Source organism: Bos indicus x Bos taurus, chromosome 22 (assembly GCF_003369695.1).
Source record: "Bos indicus x Bos taurus breed Angus x Brahman F1 hybrid chromosome 22, Bos_hybrid_MaternalHap_v2.0, whole genome shotgun sequence".
NCBI lineage: Eukaryota > Metazoa > Chordata > Mammalia > Artiodactyla > Bovidae > Bos > Bos indicus x Bos taurus.
Genome location: NC_040097.1, coordinates 59,038,794 through 59,064,521, shown reverse-complemented (window position 1 = coordinate 59,064,521; position 25,728 = coordinate 59,038,794). Strand labels below are relative to the sequence as shown.

General features: G+C 44.3%; 1 protein-coding gene across 5 annotated transcripts in view; it reads right to left on the bottom strand.

Moving 5' to 3' along the window:
- The window catches only part of NEK10 (NIMA related kinase 10), a 259,600-nt gene extending 235,890 nt beyond the window's left edge, over nt 1-23,710 (bottom strand). For 2 of the 5 annotated variants that reach the window (XR_003507765.1, XM_027522840.1), the window contains exons 1-3: nt 23,399-23,710; nt 854-977; nt 426-486 (exon numbers count right to left, since the gene is read on the bottom strand). Coding sequence is in view for 3 of the 5 variants with exons in the window: in XM_027522840.1 (XP_027378641.1) it covers nt 426-486; nt 854-927 (135 nt within the window). In the remaining 2 variants the exon portion in view is untranslated. Of the gene's footprint in view, nt 1-425; nt 487-853; nt 978-3,917; nt 3,959-23,398 lie in introns of those variants that run through there. The other 3 variants (XM_027522842.1, XM_027522841.1, XM_027522843.1) reach the window with 3 other exon arrangements.
- Nucleotides 23,711-25,728: the final 2,018 nt, after the last annotated feature.

The window sequence follows — 25,728 nt, the reverse complement described above, 5'->3', positions numbered from 1 at the left end:
CATTTCCCCTGTTTTTGGTGAGATATACTTTGCAGCCAGCATCAAGAGGGGTGCTATAGCAGTTGGGCAGCCTGAAAAGCAGGGAAGGGGAGAAGGAAAACGGGATGTACAGTGTTTTGGAGAAATCAACTCCCCTAGAGCTCTGCAGGGTCAGACACTGAGCATTCAATAGAAGAACGTATCCTTTCTATATTGATGCATTTTCCAGGTTAGCACCAGGCATGAGAGCAGAGGAATAAAAAGGCTGTGGATGCATAGTCCTACTTCCTGACCCTGAACCAGGTATGAGAGAAACAACTGGAAGAAAGATGAAACACGTGAAAGAACAAAGGAAAATAGATGTATCGTTCATAAGATGTTCAATGGATCCTTTGGAAACGTGATTTCTCTGTCATTAATAGATGTGCATTCTTTGAAAACACTACCTGTTGCTTGCTTGATTGAACGTTCAAAAGGCACAGAAGTCTTTTAAGATCTGAATAGTCCCTAGGAGAAAGAATAACACAGTGTCAACCGACAGAAGACTCTGGGTGAACCAGTTGTGCTACCCACTAGTAACATGGACCCCTGCCACTTGGAGGCCTGCTTTTATAGACTGAAACATATACAAACCAAACATCTCTTTAGTGAATAAAGTCGCTCAGTCGTGTCTGACTTTTTGCGACACCATGGACTGTAGCCTACCAAGCTCCTCTGACTATGGGATTCTCCAGGCAAGAATACTAGAGAGGGTTAAAAAGGGCAAACATTTCAGTGGAGACTCTACCCCAGAGTAGGAGTTGTCAAGGATCTACACTGTGGTTGCTGGTCACTGCTTGAGTTAATAATAAGCAAAAACTCAGTATGGTGTTACCTGATGGTGACTCCTTGCTGTTTTTTATCAGTTGATTTTTCAGTGGCCTTCACTTTTTTGTCTTGATCAGGCATTGTAAACCATCAATGCCCCAGAATTAACATCGCATTCCTTTCAAAGTAAACTGGAAGAAAAAACTTTAGTTGGCTTGTGTGCTCCAAAATATTCTCAATTAATGCAAATCCACTTAAAACATTTATTTAAATATGCACAAACTAACATTTACTTCTAATACAATAATAAAAATGCTAATATGAGTAACATTTACTATTTATCATTCAAAGGCCTCTGGATACATTTAGGGCATAGTTTATAATTATAGTAGTGAAAAGTGAAAGTGAGTTGCTCAGTCGTGTCCAACGCTTTGCGACCCCATGGACTGTAGCCTACCAGGCTCCTCTCTCCATGGGATTTTCCAGACAAGAGTCCTGGAGTGGGTTGCCATTTCCTTCTCCAGAGGATCTTCCTGACCAAGGGATTGAACCGGGGTCTCCCACATTGTAGGCAGATACTTTATTGTCTGAGCCACAAGGGAAGTCAATTATAGTAGTACCTGAGCCTATATTTTCTGAGTCATTCTTGATTTCAAATATTCTGACTCATTACCCCCAACAAGTACTTTTCTGCTTGCCAGGAAAAGTGTCCATATTTGGGGTTTCCAAAATATTTATAAGCAAATACCTGAAGTCCCACCGACACTTTTATGCCATCTTACTTGTCTTTCTCGGTAAGTTTCCTTAACAGCACACTGCTAGTTTAGGGAGCTCCTCTCTCATCGTGGGTCAGTTCAGTTCAGCCGCTCAGTCATGTCCGACTCTTTGCAACCCCAGGAATCACAGCACGCCAAGCCTCCCTGTCCATCACCAACTCCCAGAGTTCACTCAAACTCACGTCCATCGAGTCGGTGATGCCATCCAGCCATCTCATCCTGTGTTGTCCCCTTTTCCTCCTGCCCCCAATCCCTCCCAGCATCAGAGTCTTTTCCAATGAGTCAACTCTTCACATCAGGTGGCCAAAGTACCGGAGAAGGGAATGACAAACCACTTTAGTATTCTTGCCTTGAGAACCCATTGTGGGTCATGTCCCTAAAAATTCCAGAGAAAGCTCCACCAAATGCATTGCACTTGCCAATGCATTACAGTGTCAAGGGCAACACACAAAATATCCTTGGATTTCCAGAATGCCTAAAACTTTCAGGCTGAATCCCCACGTGGGACAACTACAGCCATAATCTCCTCTGCCAGAACTGGGTCAGCCTTGCACAGTCCCTGAACTCACTTAAGCATCCTGTTTAAAACAAGACAATGGGCTCACAATCAAAATAGTCATTCATGCTAACCCTGGGGTCAACCAAACTAAATTACAATTTCAGCTCTCCCCAAGATGGAAACTTAAACTAGCCAATCAGGAATCTCCTGATTAGCACTAGTTAGGTAAGCAGCCTGATAAAACCCTCCATCCTCTTTGGGAAAAGTAACATTGCAATAACCAATCTGCTTTTTGACTAGTATAACTTCATTCCTATCTTCTTCTGCCTATAAAAAGTCTTTCATTTTGTACAGTTCCTTAGAGCTACTTTCTATCTGCTAGACAGAATGCTGTCCAGTTCATTAATTGATGAATAAAGCCAATAAGATCTTTAAAATGTACTCAATTAAGTTTTGTTTTTAACAATTCAGACAGTGGGGCATCCAGCCTGGGAATACAAGACAGTAAGCACCTCACTCTTCTGAATTAAGCCTTGTCATCATTATGGTCACCCTTCCTAGGATCTGATCAGGTGGTGGCTCAGATGTTAAAGCGTCTGCCTACAATGTGGGTGACCCAGATTCAATCCCTGGGTCAGGAAGATTCCTGGAGAAGGAAATGGCAACCCACTCCTGTATTCTTGCCTGGAAAATCCCATGGATGGAGGAGCCTGGTAGGCTACAGTCCATGGAGTCTCAAAGAGTCGGACACAACTGAGCGACTTCAGTTTCCTAGGATAAGCTTTAATACTTCTTTCCACCACTACTCAAAAGGTTAGTATGAGTTCAACAATGGAGAATAATTTATTTAATAAAGCCCTTCATTAATCAATTTCTGATTAAGTTGTTTTTGTTTCCAGAATAGAAACCAAAAAAAAGTTGAAGATACCCATACTTTCAATTACATGGAACATACAAAATTAAACATACTATTGGTTTAGTTCTTGATGGAATGTAAAATTTTCCAGTTGTGCTTCAATGCTACTGCTTGACTTCAGAGTGTTTTTCAGGCATGAAAAAGTATGCGTTGTTGTCCTATAATTCCATGCCTTAATGTATTATACAATTAATGGTCAAAATCCAAGTGTTTCAGAAGTGCTGCCAAGTCGCTTCAGTCGTGTCTGACTCTTTGAGTCGGCAGCCCACCAGGCTCCCCCTTCCCTGGGATTCTCCAGGCAAGAACACTGGAGTGGGTTGCCATTTCCTTCTCCAATGCATGAAAGTGAAAAGTGAAAGTGAAGTTGCTCAGTTGTGTCCGACTCTATCAACCCCATGGACTGCTGCCCACCAGGCTCCTCCGTCCATGGGATTTTCCAGGCAAAAGTACTGGAGTGGGGTTTCAGAAGTACTTAGAGGCAAAAGGAATGGGTGTTTTACTGCAACAGAATCGAGCAAAATTTAATTTTGTAAAATGAACAAAGACAGTATATCTAAGGATTTAAAATTATTTTCCCAGTATAGTTGCATATTTGTAACAAATAGTTCAGCTGGAATTGAGCTGAAGACCAAGGTTCTCATCACAGATGCACATTAAGCAAAGTACAATAACAGTATTTTAGGACTGTGCCCAGGACCTAAAACCATGGATTTATTCTTTCAACAAATATTTATTGAATGTGTACTATGTTCAATCTCAGATTGAAAAGTACTAAAGACAAAAGAGGCTACTCAGATACAGGCTTCTACTACAAAGAAAAACCCACTTAGGAACTTTAAAATATGTTTTGTGAGATATTCAGACAAAGATTTGTTTTGAGTGAGTGAGTGAAGTCGCTTAGTCGTGTCCAACTCTTTGCGACCCCATTGCTGTAACCCACCAGGCTCCTCTGTCCATGGGATTCTCCAGGCAAGAATACTGGAGTGGGTTGCCATTTCCTTCTCCAGGGGATCTTCCTGACCCACAGATGGAACCCAGGTCTCCCGCATTGTAGGCAGACACTTTAACCTCTGAGCCACCAGGGAAGCACAAGATTTGTTTTAGCATCTGTTTAAAATAAAGAAAGGAGAAAGGGAGTAATAAAGGGAAGGGTAGGGAGGGAAAAAGGAAGAATGAATGATCTGTACATAATTTTTCAACAGCAAAAGATCCATTTTCATATATAAATATTAAAATGCCCCAAAAGTTCTAAAATAAATGGAAATCCAGTCAAAATAAATATAATCTAACTTCACCTTTCCTTCAAGAACAGAGGGAAAGTTCCATACAGATACACTGGCCTGTTGGCTTCCAATTCTGCTCAAACCATAGCTCCAGCCTGTTTTAGAAACAGGATGTCAAAGTCACAGTGATTAGCATGTGAAAATGTGTGGAAAAGCTCTTGGGCTTCTGAAGGTAGAGGATCACATCTGCCACAGTCTTACTGCTAAATGCCTTGTCTTATTCTGTGGTTTAATCTCTGTGATTTTATTGACTGGTGGGTGAACAGGAAATAATCCTCTAATAGTTTTATCAGTTTAAGATTAGCTTCTACTCTGTGAACTGGAAGAATGAAAATAGATAACTCTCTAGAAATGTTTCTCTTAATTAAACAGTAAACAAATTCACCAGAATCAGAAGAAACAGGCAATTGCCTTTAGGACAAAAAAGAAAATCCTTTGCACTTGGTGGCTGTTAAAATGGAAACTATTCTGAAAAAAAAAAAAATTCAAGAAGTTGGAAATACTATATTTAATTTAATCCCATATTTAATTAACAAAAATGATTACACTATACCAAACACTATTTAGATAGCATCACAGACTCCGTGGACATGGATTTGAGCAAAGTGTGGGAGACAGTGAAGAACAGGGCATCCTGGTGTGGTATAGTCCACCGCGTCGCATTAACCTGGACACGACTTGGTGACTAAACAACAACAAGAGGGCTATAATTCAAAACTGATGGGTGAGGAAAAGGGCGGTTCACATCTTAAGTCATTTTCTAGAAGCAAACAACTTTCTGAATTAGTGTTTCTCAGAGCTGAGGTGAGGGCAAGAGTCCTGCAGGCAGAGTTTGCCTCAGAGCCAGCATGTAAACCTGAGGGAAGGGTGGTTGGTCCTGGGGGAGATCCTAGCCTTCAGGGTAAGGGAGCAGGGCCCTAGGGGGCATTCCTGGGGCAGACCCCTCCCACATACCCTCTGCTGTAGCTCCTCTCTGAAGTACCTAGATAATAGCATTTGATGCACATTTCCTGAGTTGCTTTACAGATACAGATACATAATAAAGAAGAAATTAACTAGCTGATGATCATAAGCACCTACTGGCACCTGAAGATTGATGATGTTAATGCCCCGTAACCTCACCATCAACCAACCACGACTGTGTAGGAGCTGATCTCACACTCCGAGACCCACCGACTCCCGAACCTGGCCTTTCTACACACTGCTGTATTTAAAATGGATAATCAACAGGGACCTACTGTATAGCACATGGAACTCTGTGGAGTGTTATGTGGCAGCCTGGATGGGAGGGGAATTTGGAGGAGAATGGATACATGTATATGTATAATGGAGTCTTTTGATGTTCACCTGAAATTATCACAATATTGTTTGTTAATTGGCTATATCCTGATACAAAATACAAAGTTTAAAAATAAATAAAATAAAAATGCTTTGCTAAAAGGCATCAGGAAGTTCAGGTTTTTTGAGTATTAACTGCCTGGACTCCTTGCTGGGCCCCTGCACCGTCCTTCACCATAGCTTGTTGTTTAGTTGCTCAGTCATGTCCGACTCTTTGCGACCCCAGAGACTGCAGCATGCCAAGCTTCCCTGTCCTTCACTGTCTCTCAGAGTTTGCTCAAACTCAAGTCCATTGGGTCGGTGATGTCATCCAACTATCTCATCCTCTGTCATCCCCTTCTCCTCCTGCCTTCAGTTTTTCCCAGCATCAGGGTCTCCTTCAATGAGTGGGCTTCTCACATCAGGTGGCCAAAGTATTGGAGCTTCAGCATCAGTCCTTCCAATGAGTATTCAGGATTGATTTCCTTTAGGATTGACTGGCTTGATGTCCTTACTGTCCAGGGGACCCTCAAGAGTCTTCCCGAACACCACAGTTTGAAAGCATCAGTTCTTCAGCACTCAGCCTTCTTTATGATCCACTTCTCACATCCATACATGACTACTGGAAAAACCATCAAAGTGATGTCTCTGCTTTCTAATACACTGTCTAGGTTTGTCATAGCTTTTCTTTCAAGGAGTAAGCATCTTTTAATTTCATGGCTGAAGTCATCATCTGTGGTAATTTTGGAGCCCAAGAAAATAAAGTCTGTCCCTGTTTCCATTGTCTCCCCATCTATTTGCCATGAAGTGATGGGACAGAATGCCATGATCTTAGTTTTTTGAGTTTTAAGTTTTAATGTTGAGTTTTAAGCCAGGTTTTTCATTCACTGCAGCTAGATGTCAGTAGACTAGCTTTACTGTGCGTGGGCTAGTGGACCTGAGTTTGGTTCTGTGACACAGGCACTGCTGACTGGGGCAAAGAGACTCCAGTAGCTTAAACAAAATTATCCCAAAAAAGAGACCCAAAGCTGGCTGCTAGAAGCAAAACTCTGAAGCCAATACCTGGGCACAAACCATCCTTGGAGATGGGGCCTCTGTGGACGTCCACATCCCCCACGGATCAGTGTGGTTGATGGGGATTCAAGGGCCAGGCTGCAGGTGCACATGGAGCAGAGGCGGGGCCGTAGCTGCCAACTGCCCAGCTAACCTCTCTCCTGCTCAGACTGACCTCTCTGAGTCCTTCCAGGTCTCCCTTCTCCTCCGCCCACGGGCTGCTTTGGGTCATTCGGCCTCAACTCATAAGTCCCCTCCTTGCTGAGGACTCCCCAGCACCCATTTGCCCCACACTCTCACCACTCCACCCTGTTCCAGCCCCTCATGGGGCTCATCGACATCAGAACTCTAGCCAGTCACTGGTTTCCGTGCCCCGTGTGGGCAGGGACCACATCCGCTTTATCCCCACACACCAGACAAATGGCAGAGTAAGCACAGTGTGTGAAATCAAAAAGTATTTGTGCCACAATCTGTAACAAGTGGCTCAGGCATTTTTACCAAAGTTCATGAATTACTTGCTTTTTGTGCGTGGTATGCTCATTTGCTCAGTCATGTCCGACTCTTTGCAACCCCATGGACTGTAACCTGCCATGATCTTCTGTCCATGGGGTTTTCCAGACAAGAATATTGGAGTGGGTTGCCATTTCCTCCTCCAGGGGATCTTCCCAACCCAGGGACTGAACCCAAATCTCCTGCATTGCCGGCGGGTTCTTTACCACCACGCCACCTGGGAAGCATTTGCTTCTTAACAATTCTTAATTTTGGAACTAGAGCCCCCCGTGACTCCCAAACCCTGAGTCTGGTGCTCCTCCTCCGAGCCCAGCACAAAACCCCACATTGCAGACCTGGGCCAAAAGCAAGCAGTACTGGGCCTCCCACATTCTCCAGACACATTGCAGGTGACAGTAAATGTTTATTAAACAAAAAAATTAACGAATGGATGAATAAATAAAAGTTATTTTAAAAACCAATGTAATTATCCCTTTAGTTCAAAACTCTTTCATAAAACTTCCTTTTAAACCAAATGGATTGATAAGTATTTGCAATGTTATGATACTATTGAACACACTCAGGAATGACCTAACTCAGTATTTCCCAACCTTTTTGGCACCAGGCTCCAATTTTGTGGAAGACAATTTTTCCATGGACTGGGGTGGGAGGATGGTTTCAGGATGATTCAAGTATATTACATTTATTATGAACTTTATTTCCATTATTATTAGATTGTGATATATAATGAAATAATTAAACAACTTAATACAATACAGAATCAGATTATCTGGCATTAGATTCTCATAAGGAGCACACAACCCAGATCCCTCACATGCACAGTTCACAGTGGGGTTCAAGCTCCCATGAGGATCTAATGCAACTGCTGACCTGACAGGACACAGAGCTCAGCAATGTGAGCAATGGGGAGTGGTTGTAAATACAGATGAAGCTTCCACTTGCTTGTCTGCAGCTCACCTCCTGCTGTGCAGCTCAGTTCCTAATAGGCCTTAGACTGGTACCCCTGATCTAACTTATTCAACCTTTAGGAAGAAAATTAGAGTCCTCAAATTGTGGTGTTGGAGAAGACTCTTGAGAGTCCCTTGGACACCAAGGAGATCAAACCAGTCAGTCCCAAAGGAAATCAACCCTGAATATTCATTGGAAGAACTGATGTTGAAGCTGAAGCTCCAATACTTTGGCCACCTGATGCAAGAGCTGACTGATTGGAAAAGACTCTGATGCTGGGAAAGATTAATGGTAGGAGGAGAAGGGGACGACAGAGGATGAGATGGTTAGATATTATCACCGACTCAGTGGATATGAGTTTGAGCAAACTCCGGGAAATAGTGAAAGAAAAGGAAGCCCGGCGTGCTGCAGTTCATGGGGTTGCAAAGAGTTGGACACAACTTAGGGACTGAACAACAACAACAAAATAAGAGAATATTCATGAGCAGTGTTTCTCAAATTATCTATAAAGTTTTTTTTTTTTTTTTTAATTTCCAATATATTATGGACCAACACTTGTAACTGAGCGGTATCTTATTCGGCAAAATAAGTCCATCACTGATTATGTGCTTGGACAGCATGGTAATGTCAAATTGCCATAAGTATTTCTCAATGCTTGCTCCCAATTTTGTACTTCTCAATCGTCGACATACTAGTCTGAAAGACCACCTGACTAGCACTGTTCTAGGTAACTGAGGTCTCTCCTTTCAAATAACAATATTGTTTTCACAGTGATGCTAGGTGACTCTCTGAAAACCATTGCCCTCCATGCGGTGCCTGAAAGGACTAACTCAGTCATTGTCAATTCTAGGACAACCAGGGGAGGACGGGAGTGGCTGGGTGTGGGCTCTTTACTGAGACCCCAAAATCCTATTTCTCTGCGTTCTCTGTACAGTTTCATTTTTTTTAAGTTTCCTGTGCTAAAAATAAAAATAGAAAACCACTCATTTTCTGACATTTATTTTATACATGAGGCCAGAGATTATAACACTTGCTACACAAATACATGTATTCATATGGGGACTTTCATTTGATTTTAAATGGAAAAGATGAAATTTAGTATTTTTTTCTTAAAAGGGGGAATGGGTTATAGAAGTGAAAGATTATATATAAAATACAAGTGCATATTGGGCTTCCCAGGTGGCACTGGTGGTAATGAATCCACCTGCCAATGCAGGAAACATAAGAGATGTGGGTTCTATCCCAGGGTCAGAAAGATCCCCTGGAGAAGAAAATGGCAACCCACTCCAGTATTCTTGCCTGGAGAATCCCATGGACAGAGGAGCCTGACGGGCTACAGTCCATTGGGTTGCAAAGAGTCGGACACAACCCAAGCAACTTAGTACAAGTGCATATTACTTTAAGAACAGAAACATTCATATCTTTACTCTGTACCTATCAGCCATGGAACCCAAATACTATCTCAGATCAGAGAGACAAAGCATTCCATACTTTATAGGATAGTCAAATGGTCTGGGGTTTTCAGCCCTAGTCAATTATGGGCATAATCACAGTTCTGACTCATTTTTGAATTTTAAACCCATTTTTAAAAAGAAACTCTCAAAAGTAATTCCTATCTCCTGTTGTCATCTAAAATTTGGGTTAATACTAAAAGAAAGATGTCAGAGACACACACCTCACTTAGTACTTGCAGGGCAAACACATATGACAGAGAAAAATACCCATGCCACAGTAAAATTGATTGTAATTCATGTAAATTGTGCAAATGTAAGCCCACTAATTGAACAACATGGTGAGTATCTGTGCCATGATTTTCAGGTTCTCTGCCCAGAAATTCTTTGTCATTCCCCAGTTGCTTTAACTGCTCGAGAGATCCTTACATGGCCTCATTTGATTCATTTCGGGAAACATCTTCAAATCCCACAAATAGAAGTTTTTCCTTCTAATCACTTAGGTTGCATCTTTGTAAACTATTCCATTTTACTTACTGCCTTTTATGCTTGTGTTTAGTCACTTGGTCATGTCCGCCTCTTTTGTGACTCCATGAACTGTAGCCCGCCATGCTCCTCTGTCCATGGGGATTCTCCAGGCAAGAATACTGGAGCGGATTGCCATGCCCCCTTCCAGGGGATCATTCCAACCCAGGGATTGAACCCAGGTCTCCCGCTTGCAGGCAGATTCTTTACCATCTGAGCCACCAGGGAAACCCAAGAATACCGGAGTGGATAGCCTATCCCTTCTCCAGGGGAACTTCCCAACCCAAGAATTGAACCAGGATCTCCTGCATTGTAGGCAGCTTCCTTAACAGCTGAGTTACCTGGGAAGCCCTTACTGCCTTTTGAAAGAAAGTGAAAGTCATTCAGTCATGTCTGACTCTTTGCAACCCCATGGACTATACATATACAGTCCATAGAATTCTCTAGGCCAGAATACTGGAGTAGGTAGCCTATCCCTTCTCCAGCAGATCTCCCCAACTCAGGAATTGAACTGGGATCTCCTGCATTGGAGACAGATTTTTACCAACTGAGCTATCAAGAAAGAGTTTTTAAACAAACAAACAAACAAAAAAACACAGTACTTAGAACATAACAGCAGTAAGAGTTTGGCATAACTAATAATAAACTAAGAGTTTATTATTTTTGAGAAACATAGTGAACCCCTATAACAAAAGGAAGTTAGAACTACTTGTGCCAACAACAGGAAGTCTTCCCTTCTTTCCTTGACAGAATGACGGCTAACCTCCATGTTAGATGTCAAGATGCAGTCTGTCTGTGCTCAGGGAGGTATTAAAAACAGAGAACTTTCAGTCCCACAAACAGCTGGAAATGCAAAGTGAAAAATCATTGCTCCAGGTCCTTTACTTATACACATATTTTCTTAAAGTCCCTTTAAAATTTTGAGAAAAAAAAGTGGTTTAAATGTGTATGTGTGTTAGTCGCTCACTTGGGTCCAACTCTCTTCAAACTCATGTTCTGTAGCCCATCAGGCTCCTCTGTCCGTGGGATTCTCCAGGCAGGAATACTGGAGTGGGTTACCATTCCCTTCCCCATAAAATAAGATAGGATTCAAAAAAAGTTATAATTCACATAGACCAACCAGAAATAAGGAAAATGTGTTCAAATGTACTGGTTAAATGATATTTTCTCAATCTTGACAACTGTATCACGGTGCCACAGGCTGCTAACGTTAGGGGAAGCTGAGTGGAGGGTACATGGGAGCTCACTGTACGATTTTTGCAGCTTTTATGCAATTCTCAAGTTATTTCAAAATAAACATTAAAAATACATTGGGAGACTTCCCTTGTGGTCCAGTGGTTAGTATTCCATGCTTCCACTGTGTCCCTGATCGGGGGACTAAGATCCCGACCACAAGCCACATGGCACAGTCAAGAAAAACCAGTGTATTGGCCACTTGAGCAGTTTATTTTAGTAAAGTGTTCTGAGAATAGACAAAGCATTTCTTTTTACAAAGAATAATTATACTTAACGTCACAGATATAGGAGCTTGGTCTTTAGAAAAGTATAAATCCTGCACAGAAAGCATCAGATTATGTTGGACAAACCACTGGAAAATAAAACACACCCAGAAATTTTAAGTGATCAAAAAGCAAAAGAACTGTTAAGAAATAGGACTTGTTCATACCTACTGTAGCTCACAAAGGGAGTCTCTAAACTATGGGCTTGATTCTTGTATCATATTGTTATGGTTCCTCAGTGGGAAATATGGGTGGAGTTAGCAGAACAGACAGTTATCACAAGAAAGGCCCTCCTGGAACATGTAGTATCAGGGGTATGTCACCTTCCAGGCTCACTGCTACTGCTGCTGCTAAGTCGCTTCAGTTGTGTCCGACTCTGCGTGACCCCATAGACGGCAGCCCACCAGGCTCCCCCGTCCCTGGGATTCTCCAGGCAAGAACACTGGAGTGGGTTGCCATTTCCTTCTCCAATGCATGCAAGTGAAAAGTGAAAGTGAAGTCGCTCAGTCGTGTCCGACTCTTAGCGACCCCATGGACTGCAGCCCACCAGGCTCCTCCATCCATGGGATTTTCCAGGCAAGTGTACTGGAGTGGGGTGCCATTGCCTTCTCAGGAACACCTTTAAATGAATGACACCCGCAGAGTAGATGACCAAGCAGCAGAGCTTCAGCGAGGCCTGAGATGGTACATCCTCCTTAAAGGGTTTCAAAAGCACATTAAAAATGAAGCATAACAGGGGCTTGTCCAGTGGCTAAGAGTCCATGTTTCCAATGCAGGGGGCCCAGATTCGATCCATGGTCAGGGGACTAGATTCCACATACCGTAACTAAGGATTCGTATGCTGCAACTAAGACCCAGAGCAGCCAAGTAAATAAAATAAATATATTATTTAAATGAAGCAAAACAAGATACCAGTATAGGACAAGCAAAACAGACCGATAGGTCCCCTGGTGCCGATCAAGATTCAGTGCCTTTAATGAACACAGGAAGAAACAGAGGCTCAGAGAGGGAAATGTGTCGAGGCCATAAGGCACTTTGAGGAAGAGAAACAGAACAAAGTCCAGCTCCCCTTCAGGGTCTGAATATTAAAGGCAGCTCAGAGGGAGACGGAAGAGGAGAATTTGTTGACATTGGCCCTTAGATGAGAGCAAAGGTTGACATATGACAAGCGATGCTTGCATAACTTCACCTCCTGGACTTTGGTGTGCTTACAAATATGCACCCACTCATCCAGGTTCACTCATGAGAACTAGGTAGGTGGTGAGTCTTAAGCATCACACGGAGCCAAAGGTGCAGTTATAACAGAACTGCCACTGGCAGAAGCGGCGGCGGTGAAGGGCAAGTATCGTCAGGGCCTTGCGCCCGGGTCAGCAGACTTGACACCTTCCCTAGCACAGTTTGTTCTTTAAACAACCTTCTGCTTTCTGTTTAAACAAGTGCCTGGGGGATAAAAGAACCAAAAATAAGAAGAGCATCCTGACTGCCTCCCACTCATTCCTCCGAATGTTTACTGAGCAACTGCTAGAGGTTAGACGGCTCAGCAGTAAAGAATCTGCCAGTTCAGGAGACGCGGGTTCCATCCCTGGGTCGGGAAGATCCCCTGGAGGAGGGCACAGCAACCCACTCCAGTGTTCTTGCCTGGAGAATCCCATGGACAGAGGAGCCTGGCGGGCTACAGTCCACGGGGTCGCAAAAGAATTGGGCACGACCGAGCGACTAAACAACATCATAGGTTAGACGTGCCTGTAAGTGTCTGCTTTCATCATCTTCTGGTGAATCTAACCCAAGGTGGGCTGAGAGTGCTGTTTCACATATACATCGCCATGAGTAAATTAGCTGGCTAGTGAGAAGCTGCTGTACAGCACAGGGAGCTCCGCTCGCTGCTCTGTGATGACCTAGAGGGGTGGGATGGGGGGAATGGGAGGTCCCAGAGGGGGGGCATATATGTATACACACAGCTGATTCACTTTACTGTACAGCAGAAACTAACACAACATTGTAAAGCAATTATATCCCAATTTAAAAAAAGTTAACAGGAATATATGGCAACAGACATCATTATCGTTTTCCTATTTTCAAGCTTTATTTCCCATTTTATTAGTAAGCCTTTTGTGACAAAGGATGATGCCCACAGATAGGGTAGAGCCCCTATGGGCCCCCTCAACTGCCCCTGCGTGGCGTTTGTGCCTGTGCTCAGGCCCGTGTGGCTGCTCACACAGGTCTACTTGTGACACAGTGCAGAAGATGCCTCTGAGAGGGAAAGTGAACCTGAAACCCATGTACTAAGTAGGGACACTGTAAAGGGAAAAAGGTCCAGATGGTTTGAAGAAAGAACTTATATTAACCAGTCGATAAAAACAACTAAAGTAGCACATCAAACTTCTCTTTATTCACTGACCTCCATACACAGTAAGATTACATTCAATTCTGATACTGTGTGACAGAGAAAGGTGACAATGATATTCATTCATTCCTTCTGGAAACAATTTTTGATCTCTTCTTATATGGCAGACACTGACGCTACTGTATTGAATAAGACATGGTTAAAAAAAAAAAAATGCCTTCCCCCACAAAGTCAGCCTTCATGGAAATAAATCATGATAATAAGCGAGTGTGCATTCAGCCCAACCAACCAGATCCTCAAAGAATAAAGAGAATACCAGATGAACACATCGATGTTCATAACAAACAGCAGCACTGAATTACTTTCTGAGCCACAAAATAAAATTGCTTCGTCTAATCATATTTCTTTATTAAGTGCATATTTAATTTATTGTGCTCTGTGCACAAGACACTACTGGAGGCTTCAGAAGCATCTGTCCACAACTCAGCTGTGAAGGCAATCAGAAACGTGGAGGTTAAGCAACACAAAACTGCTGATATTGGGGCCTTAAAAAAAAGAACAATTTCTTATAGGTCAGCCTAATGCATGGAAGTAAATAGGAACCCTAGAAAGGTCAAAAAGCAGAGAAAATTAGTTTCTCAAGGAGGTTATAAATTGAATGAGTTTAAGGGAAAGAAAGCCCAGTGGGGGCTGATGAAAGAGTTCTGGAAAGGTGTGTGTGATGGATCAGGAGCACGGGGTGGTAGGTGGAGTAGGGTTGGAGGAAACAGAGCAGATGAGCTGGGCTGGAGAGCTGATGCTGACCTCCTGGGCTACAGCTAACATTTGAAACAGAAGAGTCTCAAATAGTCTCAAATCAAGAGCAGTGCTTGGGCATGAACCTTGGGAAAATGACACTTCCTCTTCCTCAGGCCCTCACTCATTAGATCTCTATTTTTCTACTCAGTGTGGTTCCTGTCTGTCTGCATCTCTGCATCCTCACCACTTATACCCTCATCTGCATCACCACCCCCTGCAGGAACCCCCTGGTTCCTGAACTGCAGGAACCACTTCCTAAATGGACTCCCAACCTCTAGTTTCTCTCTCTTCCCAACAACAAAGCTGTTCTCTGCATAGCATCGAAAGCATTTTTTTTTTGGGTACAAAACTGACCAATTGAGCCTTCATGGGCTTCCCATTTCTCTCAGCATAAAAACAAAACATAAGGAGGTCCATGAGTGTCCTGTGAGATGAAGCCTCAGCTCCCAACAGCTCCACTCAGACCTGGGCCCAGACCCGTTTTTCCTGGACTGAAGGGCCAGATTAGTGCTGAAAGGCCTGGAAGTCTCATTCATCTCAAGGGAATTTTCTCTGATCTCCATGCCTTGAAGCTCTTAATAAGGGGCAGATTCCAGCAATAATTCAATAAAGATGCATATCTGGCTCCTTTCTCTTACTATACACTAGTCAGGGATGCGAGTGACAGTTTGCTCATCCGCAGCATCCAGCTCAGCACTGCTGGTTTATAACAAAATGCAAGTGCTCAATAAATGATTGCTGAATGAATGAATGCACAAACAAACCCCAAGTGAAAGTGACCGGGAAGCTCCAGGTATAACTGGAGGATCACTGTTTATAGATGGAGAATAAAGATCATGAAAAAACTCTCACAAAGGACATGTCTGCCCTAGCTGACCAGCATCTAGTCACAGAATGTTGGTTTTACCAAAGTCTCTTTAAAAACACATGGAAGCCACAAAATAAGTAAGATATCTGTGTTAAATATGGGCTGCCTCAAATATACACGAATGGGACGATAACACTTCCTACAGGAAAGATGAGTATTGACGTTGATGTCAAGTGTAGCCCATGCACACGCATACACACGTCGTATGCATGCCGTGGTCTCCACTGTTGCATGCTAACAGGCTTGGGGCGGTGAAGTCTTCCAGCTGCCTGACTGGGATGCAGCAGCGGTGGAGGAGACCTGGTGTCTACTTGCCCACCGAGTGACCTCAGACAGTCCCTGGGCCTCTCTGATGATTAGTTCCCTCATTTACAAGAAAACAGAAACAATAATGTCCCCATTATAAGATGGTAGTCAGGATGAAATAAAACTAAACTCTTTTAAAGTTGTCCAGGGCACTTCCCTGGTAGTCCAGAGATTAGCACTTCCACTGCTCTTGGTCCAAGTTCGATATGTGGTTTGGGAACTAAGATTCCCGCGTGCTGCATGGTAGGGCCCAAAACAAAACAAAAGAAGCTGTCGGTAGCTAGCTCAGGTGTTATTATGACAGTTTTTCTAAATACTATTATTGGTAATATTACTGCTACATCAGCTTGAAGAGATTGTCATGCTTATTTGAAGTCATTTACCTGTATTCACTGACTTTGGTTCACAAATGACAAACACTGACATAAAATGAAAAAAAAAAAAAACCACTGTTTTTAATGCCACAAATAGTCTTCATTTTAATTTGTTACCTCTGATGTTAGTTTGGATTTACTATTACAGGCACTTTGCTGTATTCATTTAATCCTTACACAACCCTGGGATGAGGCTGGGTTGTATCTCCAGCTCACAGATGATGGAACTGACTGAGTTTCGGTAACTTGGCCAAGATCTCATATCTGGCAACAGTAACAACAATAAAAGCAAATGTTTATGCGGGCTTGCCCTGTGCCAGGACCATTCTGCTTCTATCAGATCAGATCAGATCAGATCAGTCGCTCAGTCGTGTCCGACTCTTTGCGACCCCGTGAATCGCAGCACGCCAGGCCTCCCTGTCCATCACCAACTCCCGGAGTTCACTCAGACTCACGTCCATCGAGTCAGTGATGCCATCCAGCCATCTCATCCTCTGTCGTCCCCTTCTCCTCTTGCCCCCAATCCTTCCCAACATCAGAGTCTTTTCCAATGAGTCAACTCTTCGCATGAGGTGGCCGAAGTACTGGAGTTTCAGCTTTAGCATCATTCCTTCCAAAGAACACCCAGGGCCGACCTCCTTCAGAATGGACTGGTTGGACCTCTTTGCAGTCCAAGGGACTCTCAAGAGTCTTCTCCAACACCACAGTTCAAAAGCATCAATTCTTCGGCGCTCAGCCTTCTTCACAGTCCAACTGCTTTGCTTCTATACATTAACCAATATTAATATAAATCTAACAAAGCTATAAGGCAACTACCTGTACTGTCCCCATTTCACAGATGAAAGAACTGAGGCCCACAGAGGTTAAGTAATTTCTCGGAGTCACAGAGCTGTAAGTCCCTGGTGGATGAGCAGGAATTTAAGGCCAGGCAGGACCCTCCTTATTAACTGAATTCTATACTAACTCTTCCTTTTGGTTGCCTTTATCCTGCTATTTGCCCAAGTGAACTTTCTAGGTAAATGTTTATCAACTTAATAATAAAATATTACTTCAGACACATTTTTCTCAAATCAATTAACAATTCCCTGTCATTTATGCAAAATACACTAAATATTGTGTGACTTTTCCCTGATGGCCCAGGATCAACATCAAGGCTGCTGTGCGTTATCCAGTCTGCCTCTTGTCTTTATTTCAATTTTTGTATAAGGGTTTTTTAGTCTCTCTTCTAGATACGTGCCATTTGATGGTCATTTTGTTGTTTTGATTCTCTTGAGGGTTATAAAGCTAGATTTCTTGTCAACTATGCTGCTGCTGCTACTGCTGCTGCTGCTGCTAAGTCGCTTCAGTTGTGTCCGACTCTGTGTGACCCCAGAGACAGCAGCCCATCAGGCTCCCCCGTCCCTAGGATTCTCCAGGCAAGAACACTGGAATGGGTTGCCATTTCCTTCTACAAAGCATGCAAGTGAAAAGTGAAAATGAAGTCGCTCAGTCGTGTCCGACTCTTAGCGACCCCATGGACTGCAGCCTACCAGGCTCCTCCATCCATGGGATTTTCCAGACAAGAGTACTGGAGTGGGGTGCCATTGCCTTCTCCATTGTCAACTATAAGTACTCCTAATACAAGACTGAATAAGCTCTGAATTGAGCTGACCTCATGGGTGTGAGAGCATGACCTTTATGATGACTGTTGCAGATTTCAGCTGAGATGAAGGGAACTCTGACCTCTAGATATGGATGAGCATCATTTTACCAAATGAGAAACCATCTATTTTACTCAGTGCTCATTTTCATGATTTTTTTTTTAATCACACATGTCAGGCGGATATATGAGTATATGTAGAGTTCACTTTCCTGTGGAAGACCAGGTCTCAAAAATGTAAGAGTCATTTCCAAATCTAAGCCATACAACCTGTTCCCATGGTGACACTTTCTATCCCCCACATCCTGCTTTATTTTCATCTCTTTATCTCTCTCTCCCAAGCAAAGCATAATAGAAACAGCTAACACAGGGCCCCCAAACCCCAGGCCATGGGCCAGTACCTGTTGCTGCCTGTTAGGAACCAGGCTGCACAGCAGGAGGTGAGCAACAGGAGAGCTAGGCAAGCTTCACCTGTATTGCAGCCGCTACATACCACTCCCTTACTACCCGAGCTCCGCCTCTGCTCAGATCAGCAGTGACATCATAAATCCTGAAACCATCGCCCGCTCCTCCCTCATTGCTGCCCAGTCTGTGGAAAAATTGTCTTTCATGAAACTAGTCCCCGGTGCCAAAAAGGTTGGGGACTGCTGAGCCAACATGTACATGGAACTTCCTACATACCCACCATCGGTTCAGTTCAGTTCAGTCACTCAGTCACGTCCGACTCTTTGCAACCCCATGAACTGCAGCACACCAGGCCTCCCTGTCCATCACCAACTCCCGGAGTTTACTCAAACTCATGTCCATTGAGTCAGTGATGCCATCCAGCCATCTCATCTTTTGTCGTCCCCTTCTCCTCCTGCCTTCAATCTTGCCTAGCATCAGGGTCTTTTCCAATGAGTCAGCTCTTCGTACCAGGTGGCCAAAGTATTGGAAGTTTCAGCTTCAACATCAGTCCTTTCAGTGAACACCCAGGACTGATTTCCTCTAGGATGGACTGGTGGGATCTCCTTGCAGTCCAAGGGATGCTCAAGAGTCTTCTCCAACATCACAGTTCAAAAGCATCAATTCTTCGGCGCTCAGCTTTCTTTATAGTCCAACTCTCACATCCATACATGACCACTGGAAAAAACCATAGCCTTGACTAGATCAACCTTTGTTGGCAAAGTAATGTCTCTGCTTTTTACTATGCTGTCTAGGTTGGTCATAACTTTCCTTCCAAGGAGTAAGCGTCTTTTAATTTCACTGCTGCAATCGCCATCTGCAGTGATTTTGGAGCCCAAAAAATAAAGTCAGCCACTGTTTCCCCATCTATTTGCCATGAAGTGATGGGACCGGATGCCATGATACCCACCATAGTTCTAAGAAATTTGTCTCTACTGATTCATGTAAGGCTCACAACAACTTCATTTTACATGCAGGGAAATTGAGGTGCCAAGATTAAGTAATGCAGCAGAGGCCCTGTGTACAGCAGCGGCGGAGCTGCAATTTGAACCCAGGCATCTGGGGTGAGACTCTGAGTTCTACGGATTCTGGGCTACCACCCTTGGGAAACTGGGCTCTGAAAGCACAGGGTCTTGGTTTCACTCCCTGCTGGACACCCAGAAAACGTTTATCTCCTCTCCACCTCTTCAAGGGCTCCATGCAGTCTACTCTGACTATCCTCAAAGTCTGTTTGACTCAGACAGGCAGGGTGACATTCTAGGCCTTTCTTTCACCTACTTGAGACTTTGCTGGTTACACTTTCTTTTGCCCCATCCTTATCTGGCAGAGCACCCTGGATTCATCAAATGCACACAAAGCTCTCACTTGAGTCCTTTACCTGTATCAGAGCTGTTGCTGTACACAGAAATTTGTGATCAAGTAGTACAGTATAGTGTGTGCACTTCCCAGGTAGCATAGTGGTAAAGAATCCGCCTGCCAATGCAGCAGACATGAGAGATGTACATTTGATCCCTGGGTCAGGAAGACCCCCAGGAGGAGGGCATGGCTACCCACTCCACTATACTTGCTTGGAGAATCCCATGGACACAGGAGCCTGGCAGGTACAGTTCATGGGGTAGCAAAGTGTCAGACCCTACTGAAATGACTAGCACGCATGCACACATCCAAGCAGTATGGTGTGACTAGGTTATAGGATGATGTCCTAGAAATTCACTTGACTGAACTAACTGATTTTTACCTTTTGTGAACTGACCATGGAAATTTCACAATTCCAACTTCAGTGTTTCTTGTTCTACTTTTAAAAGACTTTATTCTTTAGGGCAGTTTTAGGTTTACCACAAATTTGACAGGGAGGTATAGAGATTTCCCATGTACCCCCCTACACACTAGCATAGCCTCCCTCATGATCAATACTACTTGCAGATGGCACAGTTATTCCCAAGGATGAACCTACATTAACACATCATTATTATCCAGAGTCCATAGGTTACTTTAGAGTTCACCACCTATGTACAACAGACCATTGGTTATCAGGGGTTAGTAGGCCATGGAGGAGGAACAAACAGGTAGAGCACAGAAGATTTTTAGGATAGATTTTTACATACTCTGTATGACATCATAATGGTGGATACATGCATTATGTCCAAAGACATAGCACAGCCTCCCTCATGATCAATACTACTTGCAGATGGCACAGAACAAGAAACACTGAAGTGTGGAATTGTGAAATTTCCATGGTCAGTTCACAAAAGGTAAAAACCAGTTAGTTCAGTCAAGTGCAATTTCTAGGACATCATCCCATAACCTAGTCACACCATACTGCCTGGATGTGTGCATGTGTGCTAGTCATTTCAGTAGGGTCTGACACTTTGCTACCCCATGAACTGTACCTGCCAGGCTCCTGTGTCCATGGGATTCTCCATGGACATAGGATACTTTGTATCCTACGTACAACACCTATGGTGAACTCTGTACAACACCTATGTACAACATTATGATTCATACAGAGCATGTAAAAATCCACCCTAAAAATCTGTGCTCTACCTGCTTATTCCTCCTCCACTGCCTGCTAACCCCTGATAACCAATGATCTTTTCACTGTCCCCATAGTTTTGCCTTTTCCAGAATGTCATATAGTTGGAATTATACAGTATATAGCCTTTTCAGATTGGCTTCTTACTCTTCTTAGTAATATGCATTTAAGGTTCCTCCATGTCTTTCCATGGCTTAATAATCATTTCTTTTTATTTTTGCCTGTACTGCGTCTTCGTTGCTATGCGAGAGCTTTCTCTAGTTGTGGCGAGTAGGGGCTACCCTCCAGTTGTGGGGTGCAGGCTTCTCGTTGTGGTAACTTCTCTTGTTCCTGAGAATGGGCTCTAGGCTCCCAGGCTTCAGTAGTTATGGTGTGTGGGCTTAGTTGCTCCGAGGCACGTGGGATCGTCTCCCACCAAGGACTGAACCCATGTCCCCTGCACAGGCAAGCACACTCTTAACCACCAGACCATGGAAGTCCCTGAATTTCTTTTTAGCTATGAATAGTATTCCATTGTCTGGATGCAGCACAGTATATTTATCCATTCCCTCTCTGAAGGACATCTTGGTTGTTTGCAGATATTTGGTAATTGTGACTAAAGCAGCTATAAACATCCTTGTGAATGTTTCTAATTTTTTAAAAAATTTAGTTGGAGGATAATTGCTTTACAGTTGTGTTGATTTCTGCCATACAACAACGTGAATCAGCCATAAGTATACATGTGTCGCCTCCTTCTTGAACCTCCCTCACTCCCACTCCCCATTCCATCCCACCCCTCCAGGTTGTCACAGAGTAGCAGGTTGAGTTCCCTATATCAAGTCATTTAGTCTTTAAAATAACTCTATGAGGTGAGTGTTATTATTATCCCATTGCACAGATAAAGAAGCCACAGACAAGGGGCCACAAAGCCAAACAGTTGGAGCCAGGATTCAAAGCCATATACTTGGGTTTGAATATATCTGATTCAAAGCCCATCTCTTGCAAACTACACTGTACTGCCAAGTTGCTTCAGTTGTGTCGGACCCTGTGCGACCCCATGGACTGCAGCCTACCAGGCTTCTCCATCCATGGGATTCTCCAGGCAAGAACACTGGAGTGGGTTGCCATTTCCTTCTCCAAAACTACACTGTACTCTCTCTGTTTTCCATGTTAAACTTATGCCATATAACAGCAGCTACCATTAATATGATTATAGCATGAAATATAGATTGAGAATTGAAGTAGTTTTCACCACCAAGGATCTTGAAATCAAAGTAAAACCTGTAAATTCAGCATTCATCTTTCATAGGTAAAAGCTTTACTGGATGCCATGAAAAACAGTAACTTCTCCTTTTAGAGAATCATCCATTTAACCAGCATTCATTGAGCCCCTGCTACACGCAGGGTACTCTGACAGATATGACAAATGGTGAGTACGACAGACCTTGCCTCGGCCCTCAGAGTGTGTGTCTAGAGGAGGAAGCAGACACATGACCCGCAGTGACTGGGGAGTGAGGGCAGGGTTGGGGAATGTCCAGAAGTGGAGCCCACTGCAGGCAGCGTGAGCAGCAGGTGAATCGGCACACACCGGAAAGAGGGCAGCTGTTCTAGGAGCAAAGGCAGACCTGCTGAGGGAAGGCCTAACCAGGAAGTCTGGATGGGATGACAGGCAGTCTCGGCAGGAAGTGAAATGCCCTTGTATGTTTTTAAAGAAACATCAGTCTACCAATAGATGGAAAAATGGATAGGGACAGTCGGGAAAGGTGGACCCTTGTTGAATTTAACCAAAATACTGGTGGAAATGATAATGCAAGAAGGGCGACAGTGAGGTGGGAACTGATTTGACAGCTATGAAGAAGGCACCGCCTTGATAACTGGTGGAAATGAAGCAGAGGCAGTAAATGTCAATTGTCTAGATGTGGTTTTGGTGTCTTGGTGCCTCGGATAAGGAATCCAAGGGCGAGACACTCCGTGGGAACAGGGAAGATGATGTTTAAGCCTGCACACGTGTGGAGCTAACTCGCAGTTGGGTTCTGGGGTCTGGCGCGAGCGGAGCAGCCTAGGCTGAAGGTGGAGGTTTTCAAGGAATCAGTAGACGTGTGTTGCCTGGAGGCATGGAACTGGACAGGCTCACCCACGTGGAGCAGAGAAGCAGAGGGAATGTCAGAACAGCACCATATAACGGGAAGGCAGAGAAGCGACGCCCAGAAACGGTTTTATGAAGGAGTCTCCAGAGGTTTAGGAGCAAACTGGGAGAGACACACTCAGGCTTCCTGTAAACAGAGTAAGTACTTTAGGGACCTGAAAGGACCATCACGCATCGTCGATGACACTTACCGAGCATCCTTCCGCCCAATACCACCCGTCTGCTAAGAGACTGGCTCACAGTGACTCCCGCAAGCCCGAGAGCCCGCACCCTCTGCCCTGCCTCCTGCCTAGGAGCGCTCACTGCGAGGCCGCAGGCTGCTCCGCAAGCACCCGCGGGCATCTCTCTGGAGACCCTGCTGAAACCGCGAGCCGGCGGAGGGAGGCTTTCTACGACTCACTCACCGCCCGAGGGAGGGCCCCTCCTTCAGGCCGAAGCGCATCTCATCGTTTCTGCTGCGGTCACGCTACTCTGGTTCGGGGCCTGTCCTCCTAGGCCCCACCTCGCGCCTGTCCCCTCAGTCTCAGGGGTATCGCTGCCCGTAGCGCCGTTGGTGCTCCAGTCAAACGCTCCTTCCGGCCACCAACCTTCGCTGCCTCAGCCAATGCCGACGCCTCTTGTTCTGCCCGTCGGGCGTCTCACCCAGTCACCTGCGGCCGTTCTGGGGCCGTGGAGACGGGGACGCCGGCCTCAGGTTGCCGTAGCAGCGGAGAACGCGCAGGGCCAGGCGGCGCCGCGCGAGCGGGGAGGTGGGGCTTGAGGGGAGCGGCGCCGCCTCCCACAGACTCGAGCTGCCCTCCGGGCTCCTGTGGACTCGGGTACCAACCTTCGGCGTTTGAGATAAAATGGGTGGGAAAGAGCAGCTTCACTTTGGGGTGCTTAATTTCAAGAACTGGTATGGACTAGAAATCAACTACCTTTCAAAGCAGATTTACTGTGAAAAGTTTCAGATCAGTGCAACCTGCTGAGGAGCCTCTGTGTGACGTAGAGACACGTTGAACGATTCTGGCCCGCAGCAGGAGATGGGGACATGGTGTGAGCCGCGTGGACACCGGTCACCAGCTCGTTTGTGGGGTTGAGCAAGGAGCTTAATCTTTCGTGAGAGCCTGAATCTTTTTATTGAGAAATGTTTGAATTTTATGACAGCTTAAAATAAACCTCTTAACATCACATGGACTCCATGGACGTGAGTTTAACTCCAGGAGCTGGTGACAGGGAAGCCTGGCGTGCTGTAGTCCATAGGGTCGCATAGAGTCGGACACGACTGAGCGACTGAACTGAACTGAACTGAACTGCAGTTCCTTCCTAAGGATGCATATCCATGCATAGATAGACAATGAACATGAATAATGAAGAAATAGTAATGAAGGAGCTGTGTTCAAACTGCTGAACTACAACCAGGGTGGAATATAGCCCCATTTCAGAAAAACTTCGAATGGACTTGCCCACGAAAAGGGTCAGGAAAATTAGGCAAATGCATTAGAAGCCACTTTTGTGAGGCTGTGGTGTTGGAGAAGACTCTTGAGAGTCCCTTGGACTGCAAGGAGATCCAACCAGTCCATTCTAAAGGAGATCGGCCCTAGGTGTTCTTTGGAAGGAGTGATGCTAAAGCTGAAACTCCAGCACTTTGGCCACCTCATGCGAAGAGTTGACTCATTGGAAACGACTCTGATGCTGGGAGGGGTTGGGGGCAGGAGGAAAGGGGACAACAGAGGATGAGATGGCTGGATGGCATCACCGACTCGATGGACATGAGTCTGAGGGAACTCCAGGAGTTGGCGATGGACAGGGAGGCCTGGCGTGCTGCAATTCACGGGGTCGCAGAGTCAGACACGACTGAGCGACTGAACAGAACTGAACTGAGGAACAAAAACTGCAAGAAAAAAAAAACCAGGAAATAAAATTTTATTAGTGGAACCAAGCTTCAGAAAACAAATGAAAGATACACAGAAGAGAAATAGACATCCCCGTAAAAGGGTGTTGAGAGGCAGACACAGTGAAAAAAGGCATTCAAGAGTATGGTGTCCCACACAATGTAGTATTATAGGCAGGACGTATGCATGGAAAGAGAGATTCAGAGATCTTGGTTTACATTAAAACTATTCTTGTATACTACCAATGGTGTCTTTATAAAGATGCAAAATCAGGGGAAAAGAGAAAAAAAGGAAAAAAAAAGAAAAAGCAAAGAAAAAATGGTGGTCTGATTTCCTAAACCTAATCAGGAAAGAATTTGAGAAGTGGTCTGTTGTGCTGAGGAAGAAGCTGGACAACAAATTTTCAGAACATCAATATGAACATGAGCGGTGATTCACATCTGTCACTCGATCAAACAAACATGGGTGTTGGAAATTCCCCTGGAAAAAAATGCACACTCTATTGCTGCTGGTATTGTATGAGGAACCTTCCTGAGTAGCTGGACGGCTTTAAGTTCATGTGACCTCCTGGAACGTTTGCCACCAGAGGATCCTAATCGCTCACCTCTTTTCATACCTTACATTAAGAGAGGCAACTGCAGTTGTCGGGGTAGTGTTTTCACTACCTTTCCCCTTACTCACACTGGTGAGTATATTTACCATTATATTTCTGAAAGACTGGGCAAATATTACTTATATATATATATATAAATATGACTATTTTTTTCTGGATTCCACATACATAATAAACTACTACTTACACATCACTTACACAATAGGAGGTTTCTTCCTATTGGACTTCCTTATGTAACATGATTTAC